Source organism: Patagioenas fasciata, chromosome 3, assembly GCF_037038585.1.
Source record: "Patagioenas fasciata isolate bPatFas1 chromosome 3, bPatFas1.hap1, whole genome shotgun sequence".
Lineage (NCBI taxonomy): Eukaryota > Metazoa > Chordata > Aves > Columbiformes > Columbidae > Patagioenas > Patagioenas fasciata.
Window position 1 is genome coordinate 24,321,993 of NC_092522.1, and position 17,018 is coordinate 24,339,010.

Genomic DNA, 17,018 nt, shown 5'->3' on the forward strand with positions numbered 1-17,018 from the left:
TTGGAAGGTGTGTGACTACTTTTTCCAGCAGGGATAATGCTAAATGGTGTATATGAAACAGTTTTCATTGGCCTGTTAATATATATATTACAAGTTATGACATATATTTTCTTTTAAAATATACGAATCTGCAGTCTGCAAATCATATGAACAGTTCCCTGCTGAGCTTATACAAGAAAGGAAATCCTGATTCTGTTCCAACCACTCCAAAATATGAGCCAGTGGAAACTCCCCCTCCTGTGCGAACAGCACCTCAAACAAGCACCGTCACACCAGGAACACGAGTTGAAATGCGCCTCTCTGAAGGTGGCTGGTTCATTGATAAAACTCCGTGTGGAAAAGACTTTTTCATTGACCTTTGTGAGGACGGAGAAGGAGATGGAAAGAAACTGATTTCTGAGGTATCGTGTTTTACAAACCCAATGTGATTTAAGTAGCAATTCTAAATGTAATTTCTGGTGTAATTTGACAGGCCTTTGAAGGGTGATACTGAGACCAAAAGGACTGTGTGTCTTTCTGGATGTGTAGAATGTATTATTTTTATTACAAACATGCATTCTGTGTTTAAAGATAGTGAACATGTTAAACAGAAAGGGAAGATGGGCTTAAGCCCCATGGAGTACTTGTTTTTTAGCTTGGTTTCTGAAGAAGAAAGGGCTTAGCCCATGGCTCTACTGTGCCAGAAGCAATTTTTGAACCTTCTGGCCCATTTCAAGTACGTTTATATGAGAGGTAAGAAGTCATGAAATTATATATTTCCTCCATATTTTTTGAGGAAAATGTAGTGCTTGGTATTAGGGAGACCCAGATTAGTGCCCATACTGGAACTTAGCTGTTATTTATTCTGTTTGCCCGTGAGCAGCCTAACTAGTCAGGAAGCATGTGGCTTGCTGTAGCCATACTGTATTCTAAAAAAAAAACGAACCGAAACAAAAAACATGAACAAAACCAGCTTTAATCATTGAACCTCTTTATTTCTTTTCTCCTGTATTAGTCCTTTTCTTACATGCAATTAACTTGTGTCAGCACTGAATATCTTCTTACAGCCACTCATGACTTAATAAAAATTGTTTCTGTTGGAGTACATACATTGATACTGTTTCATACATGCCCAAAGTAGATTGCTTTTTGGTATGAAAATAACTGGTCTCTGATTTTTAGTCAATAGTTTGGGGATTTTTTTTTTTTTTTTTTTTTCGGGGCGGGGGGAGTGGTGGAGTTTGGGATTTTTTTGTTTTTAAGTATGTACCCTTAGCAAAAAAGCAAAAAAAGTGGCTAATGTAATCAGCCCTTAAAAAAAAAAAAAGGGCAAATCCTATGTAAAAAAAATATTGATTTCCTACAAAAAGGAGGAGTTAAATTCCTGCCTTGCTGGTCTATAATGTGTATAAGTTAGCCGCCATAGACACACATTTTGTTAACTATTTGCAGAAATTCACTGACTTGGAAGATTTTGTACATATAATTCTGGTTTTATGCCCTAGAAATCAACAGATTTTTCTGTCTTGGAGAGTGAAAGAAAGAAGACAAAGGGTAAGAGAACAAAAAGAAAAAAAGAAGAATTTCCAGATGTAGATGAAGAAATTGAGGCTGGCTTACTTAAAGAGAAAGGTGAGAAGTTATTTTTGGCCCGCTGCTCCAAACAAGCACGTGGTTTTTGACTGTGGAATCCCATTGCCAGGAAAGTGTTTTACACTGAGGTGCAGAGAAGTGGCCTTGAGCATTTTGTTAAGAAATTTAGTCTTAATGTTGTACTAATCAATATTCCAATCCTGTGTCTACTACCAAAAAATAATACTGCTCCATGTACTTATATAACTACGTAGGCTGAGTTCTTTCTTGTTTGGTGTTAGCAACTTACTATCATGCCATGTCTAAATTTGCATGACTTTTCCTCCTTTACAGTTAGAAGTAAGGGACCAGAGCTTTACCGGCCTTCAGTGACGTTTGAAGACATAGGAGGCAATGATGAAACTTTACAGGTTAGTGAAATTTTTTGTTGTGAGATACAGAATGCTCTGAATAAAATGTCACATGAAACGTGACAAACAAAATGTGTCAGAATTAGTCTGCATGGCACTGAGAATAGCTGCTTATACCAACAGCGACAAAGTTTTGTTTTTTTTTTTTCTTTGGCAAATCTATTGGAAAGCAGTCACTGAGATTATATTAATAAACAGAACTTACCTTTATTTTGGCCTATCTATAATAGTAGCAATCTATAATACTAATTTCTTCGATTTAAATGGAGGTCTCTATTGTCCTTAATAGGAAATATGCAAGATGCTCATTCATGTCCGTCATCCTGAAGTTTATAACCACTTAGGTGTGGTTCCACCTCGTGGTTTTCTTTTACATGGACCTCCAGGATGTGGCAAGACGCTGCTTGCACAGGCAATTGCTGGGGTGAGATAGCTTTACATTTACACTTCTCTTTGTCAGTTCTACTTAGGAAGAAACGAAATAATCCTTCTTCATGATAGACTAGATCTTTTTCTCTCTCTTTTTTTTTTAAATCTCTTTCCTTCCTATCTTAGTCTAAAATACATTAAATTTCACTTCCTTTGTTTAAATGCCATCTGTATTTGATAGAACCTCATATGAAGATGGGACACAGTGACAGGGTTTTATGTTTGACTTAATTGTTTGGGGCATTCCCAGGACAGCAGTATAGGCACGGGTATTGCGAAGGCTAAATGGGAGATACTTCTGGTTAAATTTACCGTAGTCTTTTAAGTCTGGACTCAACCATACCATCTTTTATGAGACACTATGTTGATTCTATTGGGTGGCATCCATTAAACAGTGATTTCTAGATTCCAAAATCAGATGTTGCCTCGCCTATGCCAAACGTTATTGACAGCGTGGTGTGTGGTGGGGCTTTTGTGCTGCTCTGTATCTGTTTTGGATGTAAATCTGGGGGCTACTTAGGGCTGTTCAGTGATAACCACAGACACTTGTTTGTCTTTAATACAGTTGTTCCTTAAGTGTCACACTATAACCTTAAATTTAGTTATATGTAAATGATGAATTTTTGTAGTACAGCTTTTATCATTTAAAGAAAATACTGATATTGATTACTTAAATGTTCATTAGACCCTTCTGACACTATATGTCAAATGTTTTAATTCAAAATATATATTTTTTTCTTTTTAATGCCTTACTATAAAAAAGTACCTGTTGAATGAATCTGTGATTATTAAATACTTTAGTGGGTGTTCATATCCTGGAAGATTACTAATATAAGGGAAGAAATATGACACAAGTGAAAAATGTTCAGAGATGAGATAAATTTAATGACTACTTCTTAAGCTATTTTCTTAAATAAGATATTTTCAATAGTTATTCAAGGTTATTCTCCTCCAAGCCCCAGGTAGAGCCTGTGGTGGCTGTGATCTGTATAAACTGGGATTTTTTAAGATGTCATTAAAAGAACTTGAAATAGTCTGCAGCTACCTGTAGCACTACTCTGCTACAGTCTATCGAAGTTAATCTTTTTTTTATTTTTTAATAACAGAAGACCTTGCCTGTGAGTTTACAAGTATCTTATTGTACAATACTGCTCAGACATTTCTAGAGCAAGACTAAAGGAACTAAATCTGGTGGGGATCTCTTCCACACTACTAAGTAATGGATTTGTTTCAGATGGAAAGAGATGATTTTCTCAAGAATGGGGCCCAGGCATGACCTGGAATGTATGTGTTTTAAAGGATTGAGTTGGGGACCAAGGTGCAAAGAGACCCATTTTAAATTAGAGGATGCTACTTGTATTTTTTTAAGAGCCCTTTAAGATTTAGTCTTTAGGTGTAAAAGATGTCATACTGGAAAATATTTGTACTCGAGGAGAGCAACGTTTCTAACCTCTGGATGCATCATAAAACATTCTTTGTCTCTTTCAGGAGCTTGAGCTCCCGATGCTGAAAGTGGCAGCAACAGAGATCGTGTCTGGAGTGTCAGGGGAATCCGAGCAGAAACTGAGAGAATTGTTTGAGCAGGCTGTGGTGAGACACCCATGGGAAATAACACTGTGCATTGTTTGTCCTTTTCTTTGTAAAGATTCATACTTCATTGCTGTGGTTTGAATTGGAGTGAATATTAGTGAGTGAATCTTTATACTGCTGCACACAAGTCATAGTGTCTCCCCCTCTGTGACCAGAATTCAATTGTACTGTGTCACGCTGTCATAGAGCACAAAGATTACTATTCTGAAATCTGGACAAAAGAGAGCTGATCATATCAATGTAAAGGGAGAAACACACATTATTTACCTAGTTGAAGCTGCTTGGCTTGATAAATACAATGAAAAAAATATGTAAGAGCAGTTTTTCTGCTGTTTTTTTTTTTATGGCATGAAATTTGAGTCAATGTGAGAGACTTAAGACTTTGGGGTCTTAGGTATAAAGTAAGAAATTTGGGACAAATACAAGAGCGGGAGTCAAGTTACAGTTGAAGTCTTGCTTTGGTGCGACTTCCAGATTCATGAGGACAATTTTCTGTTCCTGACCTCTGAGAATGCTCCATTTTTCTACTGTCCCCCACAACAGTATATGGATGTTTTGAGTATGTAGCTGTAAAAAAGAATGCTAAACAGGATAAAAAGATTGATTGTGGAGCTGTTAGATTATTAGTATGTTTCCAGTTCACACTGCATTTTAATTTTCAGAAATCCTTGTTAAGCTGTTGTTTAGAATAAAATTAACTAAGTGATTGCACAGGGTTATTAGAAGTTACGTATCTTATGTATGTATAGTGACTGAGGTGAGGTTGTTATAAAAGTTATTTTTGAAGAAATGTATGCATAAAATATATTTAAATATAAAATCTGTTGCCTTATAGTCCCTCACATTTACTTATGTAGCTTTTCCACTTAGTTTGTGTACTAATTTTTGTGCATGGAAAAAAGACATGGTTCCACTAGAATTATGCATGTACTGCGGAATCTTTATAACTTAGTTGCGTTTTTTTCCTCTCTGACATAACGGAAAAGTGAATGACAACTAGATGGCGCAATTGCTACCTGAAAACACAGACTGCATGGGGTTTAAAAGACTGTTTCTTTAGATGTGCTTCTAGTATTTGTTTGAAGATGGGTCTAGTGTTTTCCTTGAGTATTCCTTTGCACTACTAGTGCTTTTTGAGACTTTTAATAATCATATGTCAATTAAACACTATTCTATTGGTTATAGTAGTTATTTTTCTATAATAATGTTGGCTTTTTATGAAGTACATGGAATTTTGGAACACTTGGAGGACTTGCATGTTGCTCTTTTTTACTCTTTGAGCACGGTCAGGCTCTGGAGTAATGGTGAAGCTGGCAGATCATTTTTTATGACCACCCACTGCTCCTTTTGTTTCATTATGTGTGTCCTTAGCAGTAGCTCTTGACATTCCACAGCTCTAATGTCACTAACAAAACAAACAAAAAAACCCCCAAATCAGACGGGCTTTATCTGATTTTCTTTTCTGGACTTAAGCAAGTAAGCAGTCAGAATGGAATATTGTGGAAAACATCAACATAGAAGTACATTTAAATTTTAAACAATATATAGAGAAATTTTGATCTCATGCCTTAATTATTTCATAGGCTCAGCTCAGCAAAGTTTCATAGTCTGGTGGCTCTCCAGGTAGTCAGTATGATCAACAGAATTGTTCCAGGACAGGTTGATTGTGCAGCAGACTTTGAATTTTTTCAGATTTTCTGGTCAATAATTATTACTCATTCTCTACTATAATACACTACGTCAGTGCAGTTTTGTAATTACTGATATTTCTTGCTCCCAGTCTACTGCACCATGTGTCCTTTTCATCGATGAGGTCGATGCAATCACCCCAAAAAGAGAAGTTGCGTCAAAGGACATGGAGCGGAGAATTGTTGCTCAGTTCCTGACTTGTATGGATGGTCAGTTTCAGGAATATCTGTACGAAGATAAACTTTCTGATTATCAGGCTTACTGTCTGCTTTCCTTCAGTAGTGACTTGTGGTTACTTTAGTAGAGATAGTGGTAATAATTTTTCATATTTTGGCACATTTTGCCTGGAGGTGGTTGGAAAATTCTAATAAACTTGAGGGAATGTTTCTACATTATTTTCACTGTGGTCTGTACAGCATTATATAAGCCTGTCTGTTCTATGAACAGAAATAATGGGAAAATATTTCAAATGGTATTTGAAATGCTTCTTTTCGCTTGATTGTGCAAAAAATATGTTCTAGGTAGTAGAAATAAGGATGAAGAGCAGTTTAGTATGAGTGTTGGTAAGTTTATCTCTGCTGTTCTGAGTGTTATTGTGTGTTGCAGAAACGGTGTCACACAGATACTGGGACAAAGTTGAGAGGGGGAGTATGAATACTAATTTGCTTCCTTCTTTTAGACTTGAATAACGTGGGTGCCACTACTCAGGTCCTTGTTATTGGAGCAACCAACAGACCTGACTCACTGGACCCTGCACTGAGGCGAGCTGGGAGGTTTGATCGAGAAATTTGTTTGGGAATCCCAGATGAAGCTGCAAGAGAAAAGTAAGTGTTATCAAGTTTAAGCTTCTTTTTGATTAATTAATAAAGAAATATGTAATTTAACATGTAAATTAAGGAAAATTATTTTGTTTAGTCCTGTTTGTGCCTGTACACACCTATGGGTCAGCACACACTGAAAAGTTCAGAAGACATTAAGTGCACATCTACTCTTTGTTTTGGTTGCTGTGTCTACATTTGGGGTGGCTTCCTTTCCTGTGTGCACATCTGCTTTTAGCGTTATGTTAATGGATTTTCAAGTGCCTTAACAGTATAGACTACAGAATAAAATATATCTCTTCTGTTGTTCAGGAAGTTAATATTCTGTCTTTGGTGTTCCCTATGTAACTATTAAATTAGGAACATAAATTAAGCATAGCCAGTTTGTTAGTCCTCTCAAGCACATACCTTAAGCAGCAGGCCTAGATTATTCCATTCCATTCCTCATGGAAATACACCAGTCAAGGCATTAAGCTGAGCTGCAGTCATCCTGTTTTGTATAACTGGCCCTTTTTACTCCAAAGATCTGTGACTGTCAGACTAGATTAAAAAAAATTAAAAAGGAACTGCTACTCATTTCCACAACAGCAGAAAAGACAGGAAGGGAAGTGTGAAAACAGCTGTGGCTTATCTTGTTACAGGAAGGAAAGAAAGGTTAAAAGGATAAGTTTCTTCTAGCTCAACTAATCTAATTTCTAGGCTGAAAAAAGCAAATTATTCTGCCTGTGGCATTGCTCACTTCATGTTGTTAGCACTACTGGGCATCATTCCAACCTTTTTTCTTTTTTTTCCCCTTTCCTGGCCATGCCTCCACTTTTTGTTTGTTTGTTTCTTCTTCTTGCAGATCTGCAGACCTGTAGTAATTATGTTCCTCTTGGTCGCAGGAATACATGAGAGTGGTTAGAGGTAGAACTGAAGAGTTGAGCGATGATAGTTCTGATTCTATGATATTTCATAGGTTCATGTTAAAAATTATTATATTCCTGGAACTAGCACTGTTTTAAAGGAGTTGTGAATGGGAAAGCTATCATAGTGTGTAGAGATTGTTCATGAGTTAGAGCAGGGGTGTCAAACTCATTTTCACCAGGGCCACATCAGTCTCATGGTTGCTTTCAAAGGGCCGAATGTAATTTTAGGACTGTATAAATGTAGGAGTAGTTACCCCTGAGTTAGAGTGTAGTCACATTTGTCCATGTTATTGTTCTGTATAGTTATTTGTACGTGTTCCTGTGGGTGTAGGTTTACAGCAATTGTCGATTTTATTTTCTCTTTAAATTGGCTTTTGGTTTTTGCATGTTTTTTGTTGGGAGGGTTGTTTGTTTGTTTGTTTGTTTGTTTTATTTTTAATAAAAGGGTCATATAGAGACAGAAGTCCTTATAGTGTGTTGATTTACCACATCATAATTCAGTCCTGTGGAAGGCATGATTTGAACTACCTAGCTGTGGTTCTGCATCCTTAGGGGCATGGAATAGGATGAGGAGGCACCTGGAGATCTTGCTTTATTTGCAGTGTTTTCTTGTGCATGCATGAAGCAATTGAAGGAAAATAATATATGTTGGACACAAATTTGGAATGAACCATTTGCAATTTTTGTCTTTCTACATTTGAATCACTTGATTAGCTACAGCTGTTGTCAGGATGAAAAACTATTAAGAACCAAGCTAATATCACTAATAAAGATTTAAATGAGAGACAATGGAACTTGTTGGTGGGGGAGGCAAACAGGCAAAATGTATTATAATATCAGATATTTGAATAGTTTAATAACTCGTTCTTTTCATAACTTTTCTGTGGTTACGTTAGTTCATCTGGAAATAATTTAAACTACTTCTCATTGGAACTAGAAAGTATTTTAATGATTTTCACTTCTTTGGTTTGTGCTGCATTTTTAGAATATTTTCCCAGTGAAGTGATGTTTTACTGTTTTTAAACAAGTTGATTTGATCCCTCTGCTTCAGTGCCAGTATTTGTGCAGTGACATTGGCTTTTGGTTGTTTTTTTTTTGACTGTTCATGTAGTTTTCAGTTGTCCTTGGCTTAGAATAGCTGAAAGTCTTGATGGACCTTGAAGGAGGTTATTAAAGCTTCAGCCTTGATACAGAGTGAAAAAAATCTCATTTTAAAAAAAGTGCAAAACATAGCACTTCACTGTCAGTTACATAGAATTGGTTTGTATTAGTGATGGAACTGAATATGGAGCTGTATCTTTAGGTTTTGAATAAGGCCGAGGTAGCAAATGAGGTGTACACATATGTTCTGAGTTGCCTATTGGAAATTCTGCTGGGGACACAGGAAATATTTGCAGTCATATTCCATTGAAGGTGGCAGAGCAAAGATACTGATGGTTAAAAGAAAGAACTCCTCACACAGTCTCATTCTGAAACTATTCTTAGTTTGTTGTGGATGTTCTTCAATAGATAAATAGAAGTGTGACAGAAAAGACAATGCAGTCTAAGGTTGTTAGGAATACAACACTAAATATCTCAATAGATAACTTGTGTGTTTGTCTGCAGTACGCTCTGAGATACTTTGTCCATTTTTAATCATAAACTAAGGTTTAAAGTATAATATTTAGATACACCAAAACTAAATTTTACCCTCTGACTGACATTGCTTCGTTGATGCTGTTGGTTTTTGTTTAAGAACTGAAAGGAAATATGTAGTATCATTTTGTGGCTTTCAGTATTGGTTAATTCCTAGTTGAGCGAAAACTGTTACTACTGTACTACTTCAGTTTATGTGGACTGGAGAAGACCGTAGGTCAATGCTGCTTGTTTTCATATGAAACTAAAAAAAGCCAGAGCTTCATCATTATTTTGTTGTTCTTCTGCTCTCTGCTTGATTAGGATTCTTCGAACTTTGTGTCGAAAACTTAAGCTCCCGGAGTCCTTTGAATTTCGTCATTTAGCACGTCTGACTCCGGGTTATGTAGGTGCTGATCTGATGGCGCTTTGTCGTGAGGCAGCCATGTGCACGGTGAACAGAGTCCTGATAAAAGCTGAGGAGGAGAAAGGGAAACACATACATGCTGGAGGAAACACAGCGGAAGGAGGCATGGGAACAGGAACAGACCTCCTGGTGGAAGATAACAAACAACGAGAACTTCCCCCTAAGGTATTTTTCCCTTGAAGCGCATGCTTCTGATGTCTTAAGAATTGAGCCATTTAATAGTTGTGAAAGTCTTTGCTCATAAATCCTTAAAACATTTAACATAATATTAAATTTAGATTTAGAACTATCAGCTCCTAAGCCAGAAGCTTAACTCCTAATGACCCATATAATGGGTCTGAACAAGTGGCTCCCAAAACCCACACCTTTTAAAAATCATGTTAATATTTTATACAACTTTCTTTTTTTTCCTTGGTTTTTTTGTTTTTGTATTTTTTTTTTTTCTAGCAGACCGGAGGTTAGAATAGTGGTTACATCTCTCTTCAAAAGTGTATTGACTGTAAGAGAACTGTAGGAATATCAGACTTATACTTGAGTTTTTACCAAGCTCTTTGCTGTACCTTCAGTGAAATATCTATTGTGGTGCATGAAACTCTTCCCTGACCTGATACCTCTAGACTTCAGCTAACTGTAACTGTATTTATGTGGCCTGCAGTTTCCCTCCAGCTGTGTGATCACTTGGGGCAAATCGCATGTGGTGTCTGATACCTATAGAAAGTTTGAGGAAGAGGTATCTATCTGGTGCAAAAGCTGGGTCAGCAACATCATTTGAACTGCAGAGAAATGTGCAGTACGGCTGGAACTCTGGTGCAGAAAATAGCATTTCCAGTGCCAGAATTATTCTGTGGCCCAAATAACAAACTGTGGGCAGTGAACGAGAACATCTTTATATAAAAATTCTTGGCTCTACTCAAAATTTGGAGTATGTACCTTCATTTTGTGTAGGCTTACTCAAGTTTTGTCTGGAGAAGTAAGACCAAGTGTTTGTGGTTTTGTTTGGAAGAGACCCTCAAGATGATTAAGTCCAAGTGTTAGCCTTACTCCAGCACTAAACCTTGTCCCTAAGAACCTAATCTGCACGTCTTTTAAAACCTCCAGGGATGGTGACTCCACCACTTTCCTGGGCAGCCTGTTCCAGTGCTTCACAACCCTTTCTGTGAAGAAATTTTTCCTAATATCCAATCAGATTCTGGTTTTAGAAGGACCGTCAAAGAAAACTGTTATTGTAATTAACAAAAAAAACAGTGTAAAAAGCTGTAGTAAGCCTTTGTATTAGAGTCACATAACCATACTGCATACGTCCCAGTGTTTCCCGGGGCCTGATGTGGCCAAAAAAAGGCAGGGAGGGGCAGGTAGTTCAGCTCTTATCAACATCACCATGATCAAAGGAGTTATTGAGGGCGAGGAAGTCTAATCCTAACAAAGCTGTATTTTGATAGCTGGCAGCAGGCTGACATAGTCTAATACAGGGTATTGTCATTGAAGCCATTATATTATGTCTATAATAGAAAAATAAACATACAAAACCTTTAAAAATCATTCACACAATTCAAGTAAATAAACCCAGTTGTCTCTGCTATTTCTGAGTTTCTCTTAATGGTTCTATTAATAAGAGGAGGGAGGGCTTAAAAGGAGTATCAGGCACTATAAACACTTTCATTTCTTTGTAGTCAGTTGTAGAGCTATCTTAGTTGCAACAAATAGGAAGTGATACTTTTCCCATATGTGGAAACTGAACAGAGTTTTTACGATATTTTTTTTTTCTCACTCTATCTTATAATAAAAATTCCGGCATAGTTTTACAGGTGGTGCAGTATCACTTTGCCTTGATACTGCCTTTCCGTATTAGAACTGGGATGCATTTCTGCTGTGAAGGTATAAAGTTATTTGATCAAGTATTTTCTCAGACAGTTTCCCCCATAAGGAACCAGCTGGGGAAGTTGGAACGTACCTGCCTGGGGCACTGTGGTCTGCAAGACAGGACAGTGTTGAAAAGCATCACCCTGTGGCTATATTCTGCTTACCCCAGCTTAAAAAGGGCCTGGTTACAAAAACAGGTCTAATCAGCCTGAGGAAATGAGTTGATTACTTGAAATCAGATTATGTTAAATAAAAATGTATGATCTCAGAGTGTATGTTAAGGGTTTTAAAGGTTTATATGTAGCTGAATATTCTGCAAATTGTTGAAATTGTGCTGTTCAGCAGAGTTGTTCATCTTCTCTTGAGAGCAATTTCTTCTTAAAACCAGAACTAATACACATAATTACTACATATTTTGGAAATTCCAGCATGGAAAGAACTGTTTCTTAATCAGTGAGGGAGAAGCAGTAGGAAGAATTTGAAGACAAAATACATGTGCTAGCTCTGTTTCTATAGTATTTAAATCAAAATTGCCTGTCAGCTCAGTACTTTCACAAGTGTTGAATGTACACAGGGCTATCCTGGAACATTTTTATCATTAATGTTAAGCTTTAATGTTATTTTACATATTTTGTGTGTACTGTACATCGTATGTACAATTATAGTAATTATTATTACAGTTTATGAAAGTATTGCTTTGGAAAAGCCCTTTAAAAAATGGTTCTAAAAATTTAATCCAGAGCATAATCTTTTTCTCTCCTTTTCCGTGTACGGTAAGGATGAATTGCAGAGACTTTTGGATTTGCTGAAGAAGCAAGAGCCCTTGCCCGAAGAGCAGCTACAGAAGCTGTGCATTGAGATGAATGATTTTATTGTTGCTCTGACATCAGTGCAACCCTCTGCCAAGAGAGAAGGCTTTGTCACAATTCCTGATGTGACATGGGCAGATATCGGAGCCCTGGAGGATGTTCGCGAGGAGCTGACTATGGCAATATTGGTATATCTTAACCTTACTTTCAAAGATTTCTTTGCACTTCCCCATATAGACCAAATAAAGCTATGCTTGTTTGATTTTTAATATTTATTTAAGGTATAATGTGCTGCCCCTGCATCTTAACATGCTACAAACTAGAAATTTTGCAACATCTAAATTTAAAATAGACTTCTATAGCTTGCTTTCAGATTTGTTACAAGTCTGGTGCATATATTTAACCTTTCACTTGTTGTATTCATGCTTTCAGTTTTCAGTATGTTAATTTTTGCTGAATCTAAAGTATTCTAAAAGTTTTGTACCGATAACCTTAGTTATGCAGCTGCCACACAAAGAGTTGGAGTTAGCTGTAAGAACAGCAGTCTCCCTGCCAGTCAAAGGGATTCTTAACTCTAAGACCTTAAGACAAGAAATTAAATAAATAAAATCTTTGCCTCTCAATAATGATACTTCTTCCATTTTGGGGTACTTATCAGTGCAAGATAATAAGATGCTGATTGACTGTTTATTCTTTTAGCCTCTAAAAATTGGAATAAATAACATGCGTATGAATGTTTTTTCTTCTAACTGAAACTGAAATGAGAAGTTTTATGCCACAGATAATTATCCTAATTTCTTTTATAGGCACCTGTGCGTAACCCGGAGCAGTTTAAAGCTCTGGGCCTGACTACTCCAGCTGGTGTCCTGCTTGCAGGGCCTCCTGGGTGCGGTAAAACACTGCTAGCTAAGGTAATACATTTTCTAAACATGTTTAAAAATACTGGAGGATCTTCTTGAAGTGGAGTTTTCTGCAGGAATGACCAAATCTAGCTGACACTGCCAGAAGCTTGGCTTTTGCACCACTTCTTGTCATAAAAAGAAATTTGGAACTCTGTGCCAAAGTAATTTGATTTTCTTGTAATCAAGTTACTATTTTGCTTGAATTGGGAGGGAATTACTGTAAAACGTGAAGGAATTAAGTTGGTTAAGAAGAAAGTAGCAAAGATGGGAAGAAACTCTATTAGATAACCACTTCTATGGAATATTTCACTGTAACTACATTATATATTTGGAAGTAGCTACACTCTATTTATGTATTTTTATTTGTTACATTTACTTTACTGAAAATACTTTTGTTTTTCTTCTCCTCAAACATTTCAGTTCTTATGGCCTCCCCATGTAAACACACAATCTGGAAACTTGCATGATGACCACTCATCTTGCTCTTCAAATACTTCTGTGTAGTTCAGTATCTCTTTACATCCCACTAATTATTGAGAATTCTTCACCTTCAGTTAATATGGGGGGGTGTGAATCTAGAACACTGCCTCACTGAAGAGAGAGAACACCTGGCTAAATTCCCCACATCCCTCACACTCTTAATTGCATATAATTATACTTTGTGCTGTTTTCTATATTTTATGAACAGCTGATAACTGTGTTCCTCCCCTTAAGTTTATTTATTGCTCCATGGGTAGAAGCAAAGAAAACATGAAGAAATGTGTGTATTATGTATACATGTGTCTTTCCCTTTTTGACAGGCTGTGGCAAATGAGTCTGGACTGAACTTCATATCTGTGAAAGGTCCTGAACTGCTAAATATGGTATGTATTAATCATGGTGCTTTTCTTACTTATGGGATTCTTGTCCAAAGTGTGGGGCAAGCAGAATTCCTGATAATTACACACCAATAGTGGTGCAACCAAAGTTGCCTCATTTAATCTGCGCTTACAATTTTTAGCAGTGAAGTTTTTCATGTGAAAAGGAAAAGTGTGTCTGGGTAGTTTAAGTACATATCTTGGTTTAAATTACCGGTCAGACAGAGCCTTCCTAACTGAACCAGGATTTCTAAATGACCAACTACATTTATCATTGTTTTTATGAAAAATGGGAAAAAAAACCCAAAATTCAAATCTACAGTGAGGACAACTGCTGATCACTAACTGCAAATCAGCAGCTTCCAGTATTTTGTCAGTCGTTTTATCTTCTTAATGGAAGCTTGAAACCTTGGAAAACAATGTTGTTTTCTACTTGATCAGAATTATTTTTAAAGATTTTAAATGTTAACAGATAAAAGTATTGTGGTCTGAGTTTTTGAAGCACTAGACTTAGAAATGCTGTGATATAACTTCAGTTCCTTTTACAGTTAAGAGATTGTGTTGAACTGAACAAGACAGCTGCAGCCCACATCTCAGAGCACCGTGGCAGTTACCTGTTTATCGATAATGTGGAAGATAAAACCAAAATACTGGACTTGATTATTCCTTTCCCAAACATTATTTTAATGTGTACTTCAAGTCCTGATACAAGCAGAAAATATAACTCTTAAGTTAATGAGGAGCCCTACTTCCTTCTGGAGTGAAGAAATGATGTCTGGCTGTGATTCAGAGACCGTGTTAAGTCATACATTGTATCAAAATACGTTGGTTTGGAAAAAATTAAGTGTTTGCATTTGCAACCTGGCAACGCTTCCCCTGCAATTCTCCATTCAGAGAGAAATTCTGGCTTACTTTTCAGTTCCCTACTGCCAGTCCCCCTTGTTTTCAGGCAACTGCTATATGAACTTTAGATGTTCATTGTGTTCAAATTGCTCATGGGTTTTGTTTACAAACAGTTGAAGAACAACAGAGTCCTTAATGAAGACTGTATTTGTTAATTCTCATCAGCAGAACGATTGCAAGTTAGATTTATTCCCCAGAAAGTCAGAATTCTATTAAACTCTGAATGTACTGCAAACTGTCAGAAGAGAGCTGCTGACAAGTAGTTACCATGTAAATCTTGATCAGTAGGGAAACAGAGATAACAGACCATTAACAGAAGTAAACTGGTTAGCAGGTTGCATTTCTCCTCTGCAGAGCATCCTAAACAGTGTTTAAAACTGTGTTTTTTGTTGTGTGTGTTTGTCTGATTTCCCAGGCAAAATCTTCTTGTCTCTTACATTGTTTTGCTGTGATTTGTCATTTGTTTTAGTATGTTGGTGAAAGTGAACGTGCTGTACGTCAAGTATTCCAGCGTGCTAGGAATTCAGCCCCTTGTGTTATATTTTTTGATGAAGTCGATGCGTTGTGTCCTCGGAGATCTGACCGTGAAGTGAGTTCATCTTAAAATCTCTCCGTAAATGAATGATCTCAACTGCAGCTTTTGTGATATTGTGCTAGCAACAGAAGTACCTGTAAGGGTACGACATTCAGTAGATCCCAAGAAAAACAGTCCGATGGGCTTTCTCATATTTAAGGAAACATATGTTGGTCAATTTTTGTAAAGGTTAGTGCTTTTTTTAGTATCTATGCACATACAGAAAATAATATCCAGAGAATATGTATTTAATCCACCAACTTGGCTGTTCAGAACTGTAGGAAAAGATGAAGGAGTGCAGGTTAATATTGTGTTTAATTTGTGGCCAAATCCTGATAGCTCCATGCAGCTATAATGCTCACGTGAAGTATGTCTTGGTTTGAACAACCTGAACTGGGCCATGAGAATATTTGAGGCAGGAGCGTCAGTGGAATGCATTAGACTTCAGAGCTATTCCACTTGTGAAGTTTGCTCTGTCTTGATTTTTTTCTTTTGGAATAGAAACTATCTACACCTAGGATTAACTTCTGCTTTTGGGGGTGTTCTTTTCTTAGTGCAAACTGTTAGTGTGCTGAAAGGAAAGCTGCTCTGGTTTTTATGCAGAGGAAGTGCATCTGTTTTATGATACTGTACTGGTGCATCTACATTGACGACTGAAAGAAAAGCTGCTGTTTCCAACTGACAAGTCGAGTACTGTTCAGATATTGTCATCAGTTACTTTAACAGAAAGACTGTAGTTCCAGTCTGTAGGTGAAAGTTTCATCAGCTGTTTCTGAATCGTACCTTGTCTTCTGAATTTGCTTACGTCAGTTCTTGCGAAAGATAGCCAAGCTGAAAAGTTCAGACTTCTTGAACGTCCTGAGGTGGTGGTTCCCACAGAGCCATAAAAGAAGGTGTCCAGTATTAGGTACCATGGTAGATGTAGACGGTAGCTAAGAACGGGGAACAGGTGTGCTTTGGCCTCACTATATTTCATTTCTGTGGTGGCGGCAGCAGACAGCAACTTGGTGCCTATAAGCCCACCCCTGCTCTTCGCAGCCTCCTTTAACCATGTAGAGGTCTGGGCAGGAGATTGGTGACTTTATTACTCAGACTCTGATACTGGTGACAGTCCTTGGAATTCATAATTGAAATTCAGGGATGTTTACTGTTTCCATTGGCTTTTTGAGACCTGTGCGCCACCACATATTCTAATTATCCATAGGTGGACTCGTATTTTTTGTATGTTTAAAATAAAACAGTAACACATAGAACAACATTCTTCAAAATCATCAAGCAGTTTTACTGCATAATTGAACTCTTGTTCTCCAGCTCCTGTGCTTGCTTTGTCTCCCCAACTCTAGAATGAAATTCAGATTAAGCTGTTGAGTTTGCTTATAAAATGTCAGTACTATGGAGTTAACATTTAACTTGGAGTACCTCAGCTGCTGAAAGTATTGTTTCAGAAGTTTAAATATTTGGAGAACTTTTTATTTTTTTTTCAAAACCTCAATATTGATAAATTTTGGGTGTTCTTGTTGAGATAAATGGGGGAATGATGAGTATAAATACGTATGTGTACTTCAAGTGAGCCCATCATTTTTAATGGGAAAGAAAGGGTTTATTACGTGTTAAAATATGTGGTAGGCATATAGGTAGCGTGAATTTGGGGTGGAA

At 37.0% G+C, this 17,018-nt stretch overlaps 1 protein-coding gene across 2 annotated transcripts in view; it reads left to right on the forward strand.

Annotated features, from left to right (window-relative positions):
• NVL (nuclear VCP like) overlaps positions 1-17,018 on the forward strand; it is a 42,805-nt gene that overhangs the window by 4,738 nt on the left and 21,049 nt on the right. For both annotated transcript variants that reach the window (XM_065833502.2, XM_071805950.1), the window contains exons 6-17: positions 135-401; positions 1,485-1,611; positions 1,906-1,982; positions 2,272-2,406; positions 3,900-4,001; positions 5,782-5,899; positions 6,370-6,514; positions 9,355-9,622; positions 12,096-12,314; positions 12,933-13,037; positions 13,829-13,891; positions 15,258-15,377. In XM_065833502.2, coding sequence (XP_065689574.1) covers positions 135-401; positions 1,485-1,611; positions 1,906-1,982; positions 2,272-2,406; positions 3,900-4,001; positions 5,782-5,899; positions 6,370-6,514; positions 9,355-9,622; positions 12,096-12,314; positions 12,933-13,037; positions 13,829-13,891; positions 15,258-15,377 — 1,746 coding nt within the window. The remainder of the gene's footprint in view (positions 1-134; positions 402-1,484; positions 1,612-1,905; positions 1,983-2,271; positions 2,407-3,899; positions 4,002-5,781; positions 5,900-6,369; positions 6,515-9,354; positions 9,623-12,095; positions 12,315-12,932; positions 13,038-13,828; positions 13,892-15,257; positions 15,378-17,018) is intronic.